This window comes from Musa acuminata, chromosome BXJ2-4 (assembly GCF_036884655.1).
Source record: "Musa acuminata AAA Group cultivar baxijiao chromosome BXJ2-4, Cavendish_Baxijiao_AAA, whole genome shotgun sequence".
Classification (NCBI taxonomy): domain Eukaryota; kingdom Viridiplantae; phylum Streptophyta; class Magnoliopsida; order Zingiberales; family Musaceae; genus Musa; species Musa acuminata.
The window spans coordinates 6,697,087-6,710,132 of NC_088341.1; the positions used below are offsets into that span (position 1 = coordinate 6,697,087).

At 46.2% G+C, this 13,046-nt stretch overlaps 3 protein-coding genes across 3 annotated transcripts; 2 read left to right on the plus strand and 1 right to left on the minus strand.

Moving 5' to 3' along the window:
- Positions 1-718: 718 nt before the first annotated feature.
- On the plus strand, positions 719-4,939 carry LOC135609739 (putative pentatricopeptide repeat-containing protein At3g11460, mitochondrial). The gene is made up of 2 exons (XM_065103310.1): positions 719-3,603; positions 3,938-4,939. The coding sequence occupies exon 1, from the start codon at positions 730-732 to the stop codon at positions 2,584-2,586; it is 1,857 nt and encodes a 618-aa protein (XP_064959382.1). The 5' UTR covers positions 719-729; the 3' UTR covers positions 2,587-3,603; positions 3,938-4,939.
- Positions 4,940-5,268: 329 nt separating this feature from the next.
- Positions 5,269-6,570, minus strand: LOC103980979 (pathogenesis-related genes transcriptional activator PTI6-like). Its single transcript, XM_009397534.3, has one exon. It carries the CDS (start codon positions 6,221-6,223, stop codon positions 5,489-5,491), a length of 735 nt encoding a protein of 244 aa, XP_009395809.2. The 5' UTR covers positions 6,224-6,570; the 3' UTR covers positions 5,269-5,488.
- Positions 6,571-9,378: 2,808 nt separating this feature from the next.
- On the plus strand, positions 9,379-12,495 carry LOC103981627 (uncharacterized). The gene is made up of 3 exons (XM_009398374.3): positions 9,379-9,594; positions 10,038-12,010; positions 12,129-12,495. The coding sequence occupies exons 2-3, from the start codon at positions 10,108-10,110 to the stop codon at positions 12,287-12,289; spliced, it is 2,064 nt and encodes a 687-aa protein (XP_009396649.2). The 5' UTR covers positions 9,379-9,594; positions 10,038-10,107; the 3' UTR covers positions 12,290-12,495.
- Positions 12,496-13,046: the final 551 nt, after the last annotated feature.

The window sequence follows — 13,046 nt, forward strand, 5'->3', positions numbered from 1 at the left end:
GAGGATTCAATCAAAGTATTTAATATAAGTATTGAGAAAATTCAGCTCTCCAAAAAGGTACTTGAATTATATTTTTATACTGAGGTCTAAAATCATTGTATTTAATATCACGATTAAATATCTAAAATAATTATATGATCATGAAATATGATGATGAGATTCGAACCACATGTTATCAAAAGAAAAACGTTTTGAATATATACTTTCTACTTCGCTAAACAATGGAACGATAGAGAAGTGACACCGAATCTTTGTTTTGACATACATGCACATAGCGATCGTATGAACTTTTTCTCTTTCACGAAGGAAAAGGATGCTATTTTTTTTCCCTACAATAATAGGATAATGAGAATATTATGTAGTTATTAGATAACGAGACCTTTCCTCTTTGTACAATTTTGTCTTCCACAATAACCATAAATTATATGCATAACAAAGTTCACGTGTTTTTGCAGGAAATTCACCACCATAAAAATGACAATTAAATTTCTCTCCCTCAATTACATACCATTAAAAAGCTACGATGGAGAAATGATCTGATATTTTTTTAGTGGAGAAGTCACATTAATTATTCCATCCTCACAAGAATATAGAAATGACACCATTTTTTTCTGTAATTATAAAATAGCTAAGTAATTTCCTTCTACCCTCCGATCGGATTTGAATATTACCGCTCGGTGTTTGATTTATTTTTATTATTATGCGGCAACACGTCGTCCCCAATGAAGAATGCGAGTTGGCGTCCGCAGCAGTGGCGGTCACTTGTCCACCATCCGCCTTCGAGACGTCGCGGCCGCCGGCCGCCACCATGAGGCCCTCGATCTTTTTCGCCACGCCCTCCGCCACTCCGAACCCTTCCTCTCTATCTCCTCCATCCTTCCCTCTGCCATCCTCTCCGCCGCGGCCCTCTCCCTCTCTCCCGCCGCCGCCCAGCTCCACTCCCTCGCCCTCAAGTCTGGCCTCCTCCCCGCCGATCCCTTCGTCCTTACCGCCCTCCTGTCCGCCTACTCCCGCCTCCGCCTCCTCCCCCTCGCCTGTCGCCTCTTCGACGAGGTCCCCTCCTCTGCTGCGCCCACCTCCGCCTTCAACGCCCTCATCTCCGGCCACGCCCTCGCTCCCGTCTCGTCCCCTGCCGTCCTTGCGCTCTTCTGCCGCATGCGACGTGAGGCGGTTCCTTTTGATGACGTCACCCTCCTCGCTCTCCTCCCAGCCGCCCCGCCGGCCGCCATCCCGCCACTCCACGGCGTTGCCTTCCGGGCTGCGCTAGCCTCCGTATCTTCCGTGTCCAACTGCCTGCTCTCTTGTTACTCGAGAGTCGGCGCTGTCGATTTTGCCCGGCAACTGTTCGACGAAATGCCCGACCATCGAAAGGACCGTATTTCTTGGAACGCCATGATCTCGTGTTACGCCCAGAACGGCCTCGCTCATCAAGTATTGGATCTTTTTGATACGATGGAGCACTCATCCTCTGTTGAGCCAGATGCTGTCACACTCATTGGCGTGCTCTCCTCTTGCGCATATCTCGGCGCCCGCTCCATTGGAAGGAAAATAGAGAACTACATTAGCCAAAAACCATCCTTTGATTCGAATACCCACTTAAAAAATGCACTTATAAGCCTGCATGTTAGGTGTGGAGATTTGGCTCGAGCACGTAAGATTTTTGATGAAATGCCTCAGAGGACCATAGTTTCCTGGACAGCAATGATTGCTGGATATGGGATGCACGGGCATGGTGAAGAAGCATTGCGGCTCTTTGATAAGATGATAGAGGCTGGGATCAGGCCTGATGGAATTGCAATGGTCAGTGTCTTGTCGGCATGTAGCCATGGGGGGATGGCTGACAAGGGAATGTGGTATTTCTCTTCAATGAAGACATTATATGGGGTTGTGCCAAGTCGAGAGCACTATGCTTGTGTGGTGGATCTTTTGGGCCGTGCTGGCCAGCTTAAGGAGGCTTGGGAATTGATTGAGTCAATGCCAGTGGAGCCTGATGGTCCCATTTGGGGTGCATTGTTGGGTGCATGCAAAATCCATAAAAACGTTGAGTTGGCAGAACTGGCTTTTGAGCATGTCATTGAGCTTGAGCCGACAAATGTTGGTTACTATGTCTTGTTGTCGAACATATACTCTGATGCTGGAAGGTTGGATGGTGTGGCAAGGGTGCGAGCTATAATGAGACAGAGAGGGCTAAAGAAGGGCCCTGGTTGTAGTTATGTTGATCACAAGGGGAAAGTTCATTTATTCATGGCTGATGATCATTCTCATCCACAGGCAAAGAATATTTATGAGATGGTCCTTCGATTGGAGGCTATGGTGACGAATGATAGTGAGATATATGGGAATAAAAGGAAGGAGAATCTGCCACTGACAGGTTTTCATAGTGAAAAGTTAGCAATTGCTTTTGGGCTTTTGAATACTGAGGCTGGGGCAGAAATTGTGGTGATTAAGAACTTGAGGGTATGCGAGGATTGCCATCAGTTTATGAAGATGGTTTCTCAGGTAGTTAATAGGAAATTTGTTGTGAGGGATGCGAGTCGCTTCCATCATTTTGAAGGAGGAGCATGTTCTTGTAAAGATTATTGGTGAAGTTTGTTACTCATTATCAAAAGTGCTAGAATGAATTTGGACGGCAGCTTCATCTCAGCCTAATGGTCATTCAGCAACCAATGCGTACTCATTAATCTAGGAAAGGCTGAACGAATCTGCAGAGATATTTAAACTAAGATTTTCAGCATTTTGATCCTTGAGTTGCTGGAGAAGATGTGAATAATAAGTTAGATGAGAAATCAGGGGAGTTTTGAAGGGAAGCTGATGGTGCTGATCGCTACAACAGTAACAGGGATGCTTATTCACCTAAACAGTACATTTTTATTGATTGAATTGATGAACTGGTTCATGGTTCTTTAGTATTGATATCTTCATGGGAGCGCAAGGACAGTAAAATTGGATATACACCCGGTAAATCCTGCCGCATTTATGGATGAAATATAATAGTATAACCGTCGGTACTCCTACAAAAGCAGAATAATTGTACACCTCCAAGAAGAGCTGTGACATCCATAGCATTGATCCTGGGTATATTTTTTACATAAAGAACTCAGATGAAAATAAAGATGTTTCAGTCTGCTTAATTTGGTGTGCCATTGTAACTATGCTTGCGTAGTTGTTGGTAGGTGCAGATGCTGTTATTCACTTTAGTTTGTACAAATTCTTCTGCTGCTGCAGTTCTTTATATGAAGGAATGATAATTGAGATTGCCATGGAAGAGAACACTCGGTTTCAGATATTCTACCTGTTTCCAGGTTCCATTGCTCCTACAGATGAGATTGTGGTCTGGTCACATGAAGTTGGGGCAAAGGTTCTTGTGGAAGCCTGTGTTAAGTGTTCCTCACACAGTGGTGGATGTGCAGAAACTTGACGTTGTTTTCCTGGTTAATCACACAAGGTGTTTGTATACCTTCTGTTGACTTGTTCATGCATCCTATATCACCAATTATGGTTGGAGTATTTGTGAGTAAAGGATTGATAGTCTCCCAGATGCTACAGGCATTCATTTCTTGTTCGGTAAACTTCAGCTCTTGTCCTCAACGCCTCTATACTAAGGTAAAGTTGAATAGTTTCTTGATGTTTATAACAATAATTTCATAATGTTCATGCAAAGGATATTATTCTATAGTACTAAATGCTTCTCCAGGTCAATCCTTGATAATTTTGGGAAGATGGTGGTGAGATAATCTTTAAAGATTATTTAACCTACTTTGAGTTACCTTCCACTTCAAGATGGTTTCCTTCTGTGTTGACAACTAAAAGTGACAATTAGTTTCATCGGACATGTTGTCTTTTTACATTATTAAAACAAAATCTGATTAGAAATTTCTGAACATAAAACTGTTCAATATTCTGCAGAACTTAGTGGCTTTTTATATTTGTTATGCAGGAGATAGATTCCCTGCTAGAGCACATTTATACCAAATATGTCTCTGAGGTGTTACGCCATCAAGTGTTTGGGATGAGAAATGTGGATTTATTACTATATTATTATAACCTCACAGATTCTGCTGCCTGATATGGAAATCTGTCATGGTGGATTTTAAGCTATGTTACAGAGGTAGACATGGAAACTTTGTTAGTAATCTAGAACATGACACTTGACCTGATCTATGTTCCATTTCATGGCTGCTGGTCTGGGGTAGTAGTGGGAGAGAAGTCCTGGAGATCTTTTCTATGTCAAACTTTGAACAGTGGTACAGCACTCAGTGGTCCTCCTCTTTGTAGACCTTTCTTATGTCAAACTTCGAGCAGTGTTGCAGTACTTAGTGGTCCTCTTCTGAAACTTCAAGAGATAATGCACATTGATTTGGAGTAGGAGCCTCTCTTAGCTCTGTGAATCGTCGGCACTCTCCGTGCGGTGGTTGCTGAGTATTGATTCAGCATCATGCTGTCTTCGTGTTCGGACCTACTCACATGACTTGCTCGAGGAGGAGGGCAGAGGCGCGCTGTTCCGGCAGTGAGCATGCCTGCTGCGCTGTGCCTGCCCATTTGGACCCTCTTCTCCAATCGAGTGGCTGCTGCTTCGAGATAATTTTGCTCTTTTCACTCCACTTGTCGCGCTGGAGATCTCATTATTCATTGCAAAGATTTGTTGATCGTCCTGTACGTTATTGATGTCCCTCCCTCTGCAGTTCATGCTGTGAACATTTGGTGGGCAGTCAATTGTACTCTGCAGACTTTGTGTGAGCGATGGGATTTCGTTGGAGGAACGTGGTTGATTCAACGTCTCCCACAAGCATTAGCCACTTCATGATCTACAGGAGAATCCATTCGGCCCACACCTTAGCATGCATTTGGAGCTGAGCCTTCACTTCAATTTTCCAGCTTTGGATCCGACGGCTGTGATTTCAGGAATTATGGATAAAGATCGATCCAGGTTTCATGCTGAGTTGACACGTGTCTAATGTGCCTCGTGACATCAGTGCATGGTAGACTTGAGACAGTGAAGACAAGTCTATACCTTACTTCGTAGACGTCACTCTCGCCTCCACACTCACCTCCCACTACTCGACGCCACCGCCACTCGCCTGCCTACTCCACTGGCTCCGCAACGGCAAGCCAGTTGGAAATCTCGATGGATACTGTCCCACCAGTCGCTGTAGTTTTAGTTCCAATTCGATTTTTAAATGGCTTGACATCTGGAGAATCCATTTTTGTCTTTGCATGGCACATTCCTTTGTCTACCTCATCACGTATTTGCAAGTCAATGTATTCACATTGAGATATAAAATAAAATAAAGCAAGAAACTCACTGCTTTCTCAAGCTTAAATACAAAAAAAAAGAGCTTCCTTCTCTCTTCCCACTCTCCCCTCCACACAATTTTGCTGAACAAAATATCCCATAATTAAAAGAACAAAAATAGTAAAAAACAAGTCGATCCCCTCACTCCAAATGAGTAAGAACAAAACAAGAACCGAGAGACAGAACAGTCCAACGTCAGGAGAAATCCTCGGCGTCCAAGTCGCCGAACTCCATGTCCCACAATCTCGGCCATGGCCAGTAGGATTCCGTTAGAGATAACAGCGATGGTTCCGCGTCGAGACCGAAGTCGTCGATTCCCCCGTCGCCGACGTCATCTAACGGTGGCCAGTCGTCATCCCCGTACCGGAGCACTGACGTGGGGGACGAATGTAACCCGGCGGCGGCCGTCGCTTTCGGTTTGGCGGGGAAGTTGGTCACCGCCTTGGAGCCCTTCAGCTTCACGGCGGCCATGTCGTACACCGTCGCCGCCTCCTCGGCGGTGTCGAAGGTCCCCAGCCACACTCGCTTCCGTTGGTGCGGGTCGCGGATCTCGGCCGCCCACCGACCCCACGGCCGCCGCCGCACCCCGCGGAACCTCCTCCCTTCGCTCGCTTCTCTAACCACTGGCGCCTCCTCCCCCTTCGCCTTCGATGCCACCAGCGCCACAGACCTCCGCCGCCGGGCCGCGGCGCCGACCTCGATCCCTATCTCGTGCACGTGCCGCTTCACCCGCCGACGGACGCCGTCGCGGTCATCGTCGCTAGACGAGGAATCAGTAGCGTCGGCATCAACGAAATAGACCCGGACGACCCTCCTTCGGCTTCCAGATCCCTCAACGGCGGTTCTCTTCGCTGGGATCGTCTTCCTCGTCACGACAACATGCTCGGACAACTTCACCTCGACCTGGCAAGCAACGTCGGCCGGATCCATCGCGGTTGAACTCTCTCTCTCTCTCTCTCTCTCTCTCTCTCTCTCTCACACACACACACACACACACACACACACACACACACACAAAATAACTACCGGTCGCGGATCATTCAATAAAGAATGGGCAAAGCTACAGACTCCGAAGCCGAAAGATTCAACCAAAAACAGGTACCTCTGTTCTCGTATTCTCTTCCCCCTTCTCCACTTCTCTAATGCAAAAGCCCCTAAACCCTTCGCAGATAAAGACCAAATGGGATAACAGTGGTAGGGGTTTGGCTCGCCGAAACACGGTAAATGGAGAAGAGAGAGAAGAGCGTGAAAGATGAGTCCCGGAGGTGACAGAAACGAGGAAAAAGGCGAAGACGGGGGCGAAGGTATAGTTGTTGAGCACTTGCGGTTCTTTCTCAATATCACAATTCTACCCTTTCTACAGCTGGCGCACTGCCAACTTTCAAGTCATCGCCCAAATCCGTCACTCACGCCATGGCACAGATGACATATCGGCCGCCGTAGTTCGGGCTCTGCGATTACTCATAGCTGTGGGGTCCGTCCGCAACGGGATGAGCGTGAGTTGACACTTGGTCAAACCCTTCATCATCCCTCTCAACAATGCGCACGTGAAAGACACGTGGGGGAGAGAAGAGGGGAGTGGTCAAAATACTTATAGTCCCTCTTGAAAGGAGTCAATCCTATTGACTTTTGGCAAATAATGGCTCGGCCCGGAAATTAATTTGGTACCTATTTGGTCTGGTGTTAGGTTGTACCTACAGCCAAAGATAATTAGGCTCGTCTTGGACCTGAAAGTACGGTAGCCCAAGGGGCACGTACTGATGGCTCCATGATGTATGACCATGGTTGGCGAGAGTCGGCGTGGCCTGTGGACTGTGGAGACCTGTTTGACATGGGGAAGGAGACAAGTCATATCAATACATGGTTGCTGGTTCCCAGTTACAAGGAGACTGGTCCATCTTATAAATTAGATTTCAATATGAAACCAGCAGAAGTCCAGTGGCTGCCAACCTCAAAAGGACCAAGCACAAAATTATACAAGGGCTTGACATTGTTCCTTTTGCATGCTTAATAATTTCATTTTTACCGTTTGTTGCTGTGCAAGCTTTCTCTGAGCTTGGCTGAGATATGATGCCTGTGTCTTCCAGGTTTATAAACCCTCGGAGTGCGCATGAGTGCATTTGCTGCCACTCTGAAACATCCATGTTCTTAAAATTGGGTGGTGGCAACAGAGTCGTGGATGGACAATGGCCAACAGAAATAAAGGAAGCCTCTGAAGAAGACAAAGAGATTCCTTTTGACATTTAGGTGATGAGAACTATGTTGAATAGTACCTGAGTTTGCCGTATGCCTTCAATTTTTGTTCGGCCTCGTCATAGGCTGGCATTCTTGAATCCTATTGTGATGCACATATCTGCTGAAAGAATCTTCCAAATAGGGCTGACATTGTTCTGCTGCACACACGGCATGCAGCTCATTCCACAACATTTAACATTTCGAATATTGAAAACAAATTTGATGTCTACCTTTGTGACACCATCCAGATTGCAAGAGCATAAACCCCATGAGCAATGATGCCATTTGGGATAAACCAACAAGATAATTCCATTCAAAGGGTCCAAATTCCACATCATGATGCATCCACATACAGACTAATTACTAGCAAAAGAACTACCATTACCTCCTAACTCACGAACATAGATGTAGTCCCTGAAGGATTAGAAGAGGTTGTAGGGGGTGGAGGCATCATTCGGGGGGTGGACGAGGTAGGTCAGGACCAGTGCCACCAGCATTAACAGATAAGCTATCCCTTGATCGATTGATGCGCCTGCCCACACAAAGAAGCAGTAATGTCAACCCTCCATCCCCTCATCGTAAAGATCCAAATTCATATAAAGATCGTAGTCATAGTTTGCATTCAGAAAGATAATCTGAATGCATCGCAGAAGGCCACAATATTCGTCATAGAAGTTGCAGCATTCAACCATGTTTGGGTAGAAGGAACTCAAAAAGAGGAATTTTTGCATTAGAAATTAAAACCTATTCAAGCCAAGGATTGCAATCTTCAGCCTTTATGTCGCCGTGAATGTACGAAAAGCCAAGAGAATCTGCAGAGAAAACCATTACATTGTGCCTAAACTGGATCCGGACTAACAAAAACTAGAAAAAGGATCAAGGAAGAAAGGGAAAAGTTCAGAGAAGAGAACACATCCATTTGCAATAGCAGCAGAAAGATCGGATCTTTGGCTTTTGAAAGAAAAGTAAACGCGAGGACAGGAAAACAAAAGACAAGAAGAAGATCAAACCACCGTCGCTGGTAGGAGCGGGAGCAGGGGCCTGAGCCTGGACGTTCGGCAGAACGATGTCCGAGCCGAGAAGCATAATGGCCACCAGACCGAGCGAAGCCCTGGGGATCGCTGCCATCCCTCCGCTTCAGGAAATCCGGATCAAAGAGCGTCCAACGACCCTGATCTCTCTCCCGTTCTTCTCTGGGTGAAGCAGAGAGGAGGAGGCGGAGGAGAGAGAGATTCGGGGGAGGGCAACGGGATCCGAGGCGCTCCCTCCTCTGTTCTGATGCTTTCTTGGTCGATACCGAGACGGACATGCAGAGGGTCAAGAACATTTCGGGTCTTATAGCCGTTTCGGTCCCAAAAAGAACGTGGAGCCCAGCCCGGCTTTGGGTCAAAAGGTCGCCATTCGTACGGCCCAGGTTCTGCCACGTCAAAACCATGTCAGGGACAAGGCGAGGCGCTGCGATGGACACTGAGTTCAACATCTCTTCATGTTTGCAGTTCGTCTAGTAAACAACAGATTTGATCACCGTTAATCATGATTATTGATAGTTAACTTAAGCTAAAAAGTAAGATTTCTTATTACCCAAGTCTTTTTTCATTTAATTTTCTCACTTAATACCTAATCAAAGAAAGCCAAGGTTTAACCAGCAATTGGCAACCGTTACATATAACTGTTACAATTCGACGCAGGTGTTAGTTTGACTAAGGCTCCTATTAACAAGGAACAAAATTAGAACTTTGATTCTAAACCTCCGTCTAAATGGAACCCCGTGCGACGTTTGTGTGTCTCCAAAACAGAGCCGCCAGGTGTTTAGGCAACACCATATCCCAACAACAGCACGATTCTTCTCCTCCCTAATTACCCAAATTGCCCTCCCTCCCTTCCTGCCTCCGCCATTTGAGGCCCTCTCTATTCTTCTCCTCTGCTTCTCTTTCCATCGGCCCCGACCGGATTGTTCACATCTCTCCGTCCACGTCTCTTGTCGATTCATTTGTGGCATCTGGGGACGAACGACATCCCAGGATCGGTGGCCTCGCTTGCAATTCGCACGGCTTCCCGAGCATCTGGTATGGCGAGACCGATCGAGTTCTATCAACTTTTTATGTTGCATGAAGTTGACATGGGTGTAAATTTTGCATTTTGTGGATTAGAGTTTGCAGGATTTTTCATTCTTTTTTCCTTCTCTAAGATAAAAATGTCATGGGATTGGAATTGCTTCTTATTTTTTCTATAGGAAGAAGCCGAAGAACATGCAATTTCTCTGTTTTATGTTTTCCTTAATTCGATACCCAAATATTCCCCTTATATATAACGAGTTCTAATGTTTGTTATTGATGGTCTGAAGACATTTCATCAAGTCAATTCTCCAGATTTTGTTTGCTTTTCTTTTCTGTTCGTTTGGTGTTCTCTCTTTTTTTGTTTGCTGTGTTTTCTCGAACCAGTCATATATAGCTAATTGATGTGTATTTATTTATATATATATGTACTTACGGCATTGTCATTTGATCAGCTAGCCAGAGATTCCAGTAGAGTTGCATTGGGGAGGAAAATAATCCTCCATCCCCAACTTGGGATTGGAGATGGAGCAATTCCGGCAGATTGGTGAAGTTCTGGGAAGCATCGAGGCCCTGATGATGTTCCGAGACGAGATACGAGTCAACCGGCACCAGTGTTGCTTGCTGGTGGACGCTTTCGATCTCGCCTTCGTGAGCGTGGCAGAGGAGATGAGAAACCATCTGAGGTTCGACGAGAAGCTCATCAAGTGGAAAGCCCTTGAGCACCCTCTCAGGGAGCTCCACCGGATCTTCCGAGAAGGGGAGCAGTATCTCAAGCAGTGCTTGGAGCCCAGTGATTGGTGGGGAAAAGCCATAGCCCTCACTCACAACACTGACTGCGTCGAGTTCCACCTTCACGACTTGTTATGGTGTGTCCCCATCGTGATGGAGGCGATCGAGAATGTCGGGGAGATCACGGGAACCGACCAAGAAGACATTGGTAGGAAGAAGCTCGTTTTCTCGAAGAAGTACGAGAAGGAGTGGATGGAGCCTAAGCTCTTTCAGCTCAAGTTTGGTAAATCCTACTTGGCTTCTCAGGAACTACGGAACAAAATGGAAACAGCATGGAAGGAAGATCGATGGGTTCTCTCGGAAACGATAGCCGAGAAGAGAAGCCCAGGATCCAAGCCCCTGTCTAAGCAAGAGAACCGGCTTGCCGAGCTCCTGGTGTGCCCCAAAGGGAAGCTCTTCCCATGCTCAGCTCTTGTAGGATCGAATGACTACCAAGTCAGAAGAAGATTTGGGTCCGGAAACAACTACAAGGAAGTGCAATGGATGGGGGAGAGCTTTGCCGTGAAGCATGTCATCGGAGAGATTGAGCCACTGATGTCTGTGATTTCTCTCCTATCATCCGTCTCACACACAAACGTAGCGTATTACGTGTACTCGTTCGTCGATGAAGAGAAGAAGGAGTGCTTTCTGCTGATGGAGCTAATGACCAAGGATCTGTCCAGCTACATCAAAGAAATTTCCTCCACCAGAAGAAAGGTGTTATTCCCTTTGCTGGTGGCAGTAGACATAATGCTTCAGATTGCAAGAGGAATGGAGTATCTCCATTCCAAGAACATATACCATGGCGACTTGAACCCTTCGAACATATTGGTTAAGACGAGGAATTCTTCACCAGATGGATACTTGCATGTGAAAGTTACTGGATGTGGGCTTTCACCAATGAAGAACTCCAAGCCTTGGGCAAACCAGGCAGCTGCCACAAACCCATGTATCTGGTATGCTCCAGAAGTCCTCCTAGAGCAGGAGCGGTCAGGGGAGAGCAGTGGTGGCTCAAAGTGCACGGAGAAGGCAGATGTCTACAGCTTTGCAATGATATGCTTCGAGCTGCTGACAGGGAAAATTCCCTTTGAAGACGACCATCTTCAAGGAGATAAGATGAGCAAGAACATAAGAGCGGGTGTGAGGCCTTTGTTCGCATGTCAATCCCCCAAGTATCTGACCACCCTAACAAAAAGATGTTGGCAGACCGATCCGTCCCAGCGGCCCAGCTTCTCTTCCATTTGTAGAGTGCTCAGGTACATCAAGCGATTCTTGGTTATGAACCCAGATCATAGCCAACCTGATGCACCAATGCCACCGGCGGATTACTATGACCTTGAAATTAGTCTGTGCAAGAGGTTCACAAACTGGGGAAGGAAAGATGTTCCCCGGGTCTCAGAAATCCCCTTTCAAATGTACGCTTATCGAGTTGCAGAAAGGGAGAAGACTAGCACCAACATCAAGGACAAGTGTTCGGATTCAGGGAGTGAAGGAGCCTCGGTTTGCAGCGATGAAAACGCATTCATTATAACTCTCCCAGATGATGTGGTTTCTACCTCTGTGGGTTCTGTGAAGTCATTCTCTCCCACGATTTCTGATACTAACAACAAGACCTCCTCCACGGTGAAGGCTAGTGGGAAGAGCAATAAGCAATTAGGTAACTTGTGGTTTCATGCAGTGCTCGTTTGGATTTCAATTTGGCTCTCAAATTTCTTGGTATCCTTGATGTTGTTTCAAGCAATAATCTAATTCCTATTCTCCAATCGTCTCTACAGGGAAGCTTCAAAAATCAAGAACCATTATACCAACACACCTGACCGGACGCACTGCAAGAACCAACGCTGAAAACCGGCTGCAGCTGCAACCAGTTATGATGAGCCCAAGAAGACGGAAGGCATCGGGGCATGCCTCAGATTCAGAACTAACATATATCTGAAGACCCTCATCCTGTCATGATCAAGAGACCCCTTCCCCACAGAGACCCAACACGAGGTAGTTGAGACCCTCATACTGTCATGATCGAAGATCGACCTTCTTCCATACAGTTTCTCTTGTTTCACATTCATTGTTGTATTGTTGAGTCGGAAATGATTGTAGCGGCTTTTCTGTAAACATATTCTCTTGTTTTTTCTTTTCTTTTTATTAATTTCCCGGGTTTCTTTCTTCCACAATGTACCTACACAAAATGAAATGTCACGTGAGTGGGTTCCTTGCTTAAATGTCACATGAGTCGGTCCCTTCCCGCCCCCTCTCTCGCTCTCCCGCTCTCCGCTCCCCGCTCCAAAGTTTTCGCCTCTTAAACCCGCTTCAGGTCATTTCCTCCTCTTCCTCTTCTTCCTTTGGATTGTTTCTCTCGTTTAACGTTGTGATGAACTCTATTTGTTTGATGCGGATCGGAGGTCGTGTGATTTACTTCATCGTCTCCACCAAATCTCGGGAGCATTCGGGTCGAGAAGAAAGATTCCAGTTCCAGGTGTGCTCCCGCTTCTTAATTCTTCTTCTTGTCCCTTTTCCGATCGGAAAACGCTGATTGATTGATGAATCTGTTTGTCCCGTTTCTTTTGTGTTTGTGATCTGAAATCTCAGTTTCGGGTTTTTTATTTTATATTTTCCGATCTTAGATCGGGTTTCTTTGTGCGTCGTCCGTAGGGTGCCAGTTGGAATGCTGTCATTCGAAATCTTGGTTATGGGGT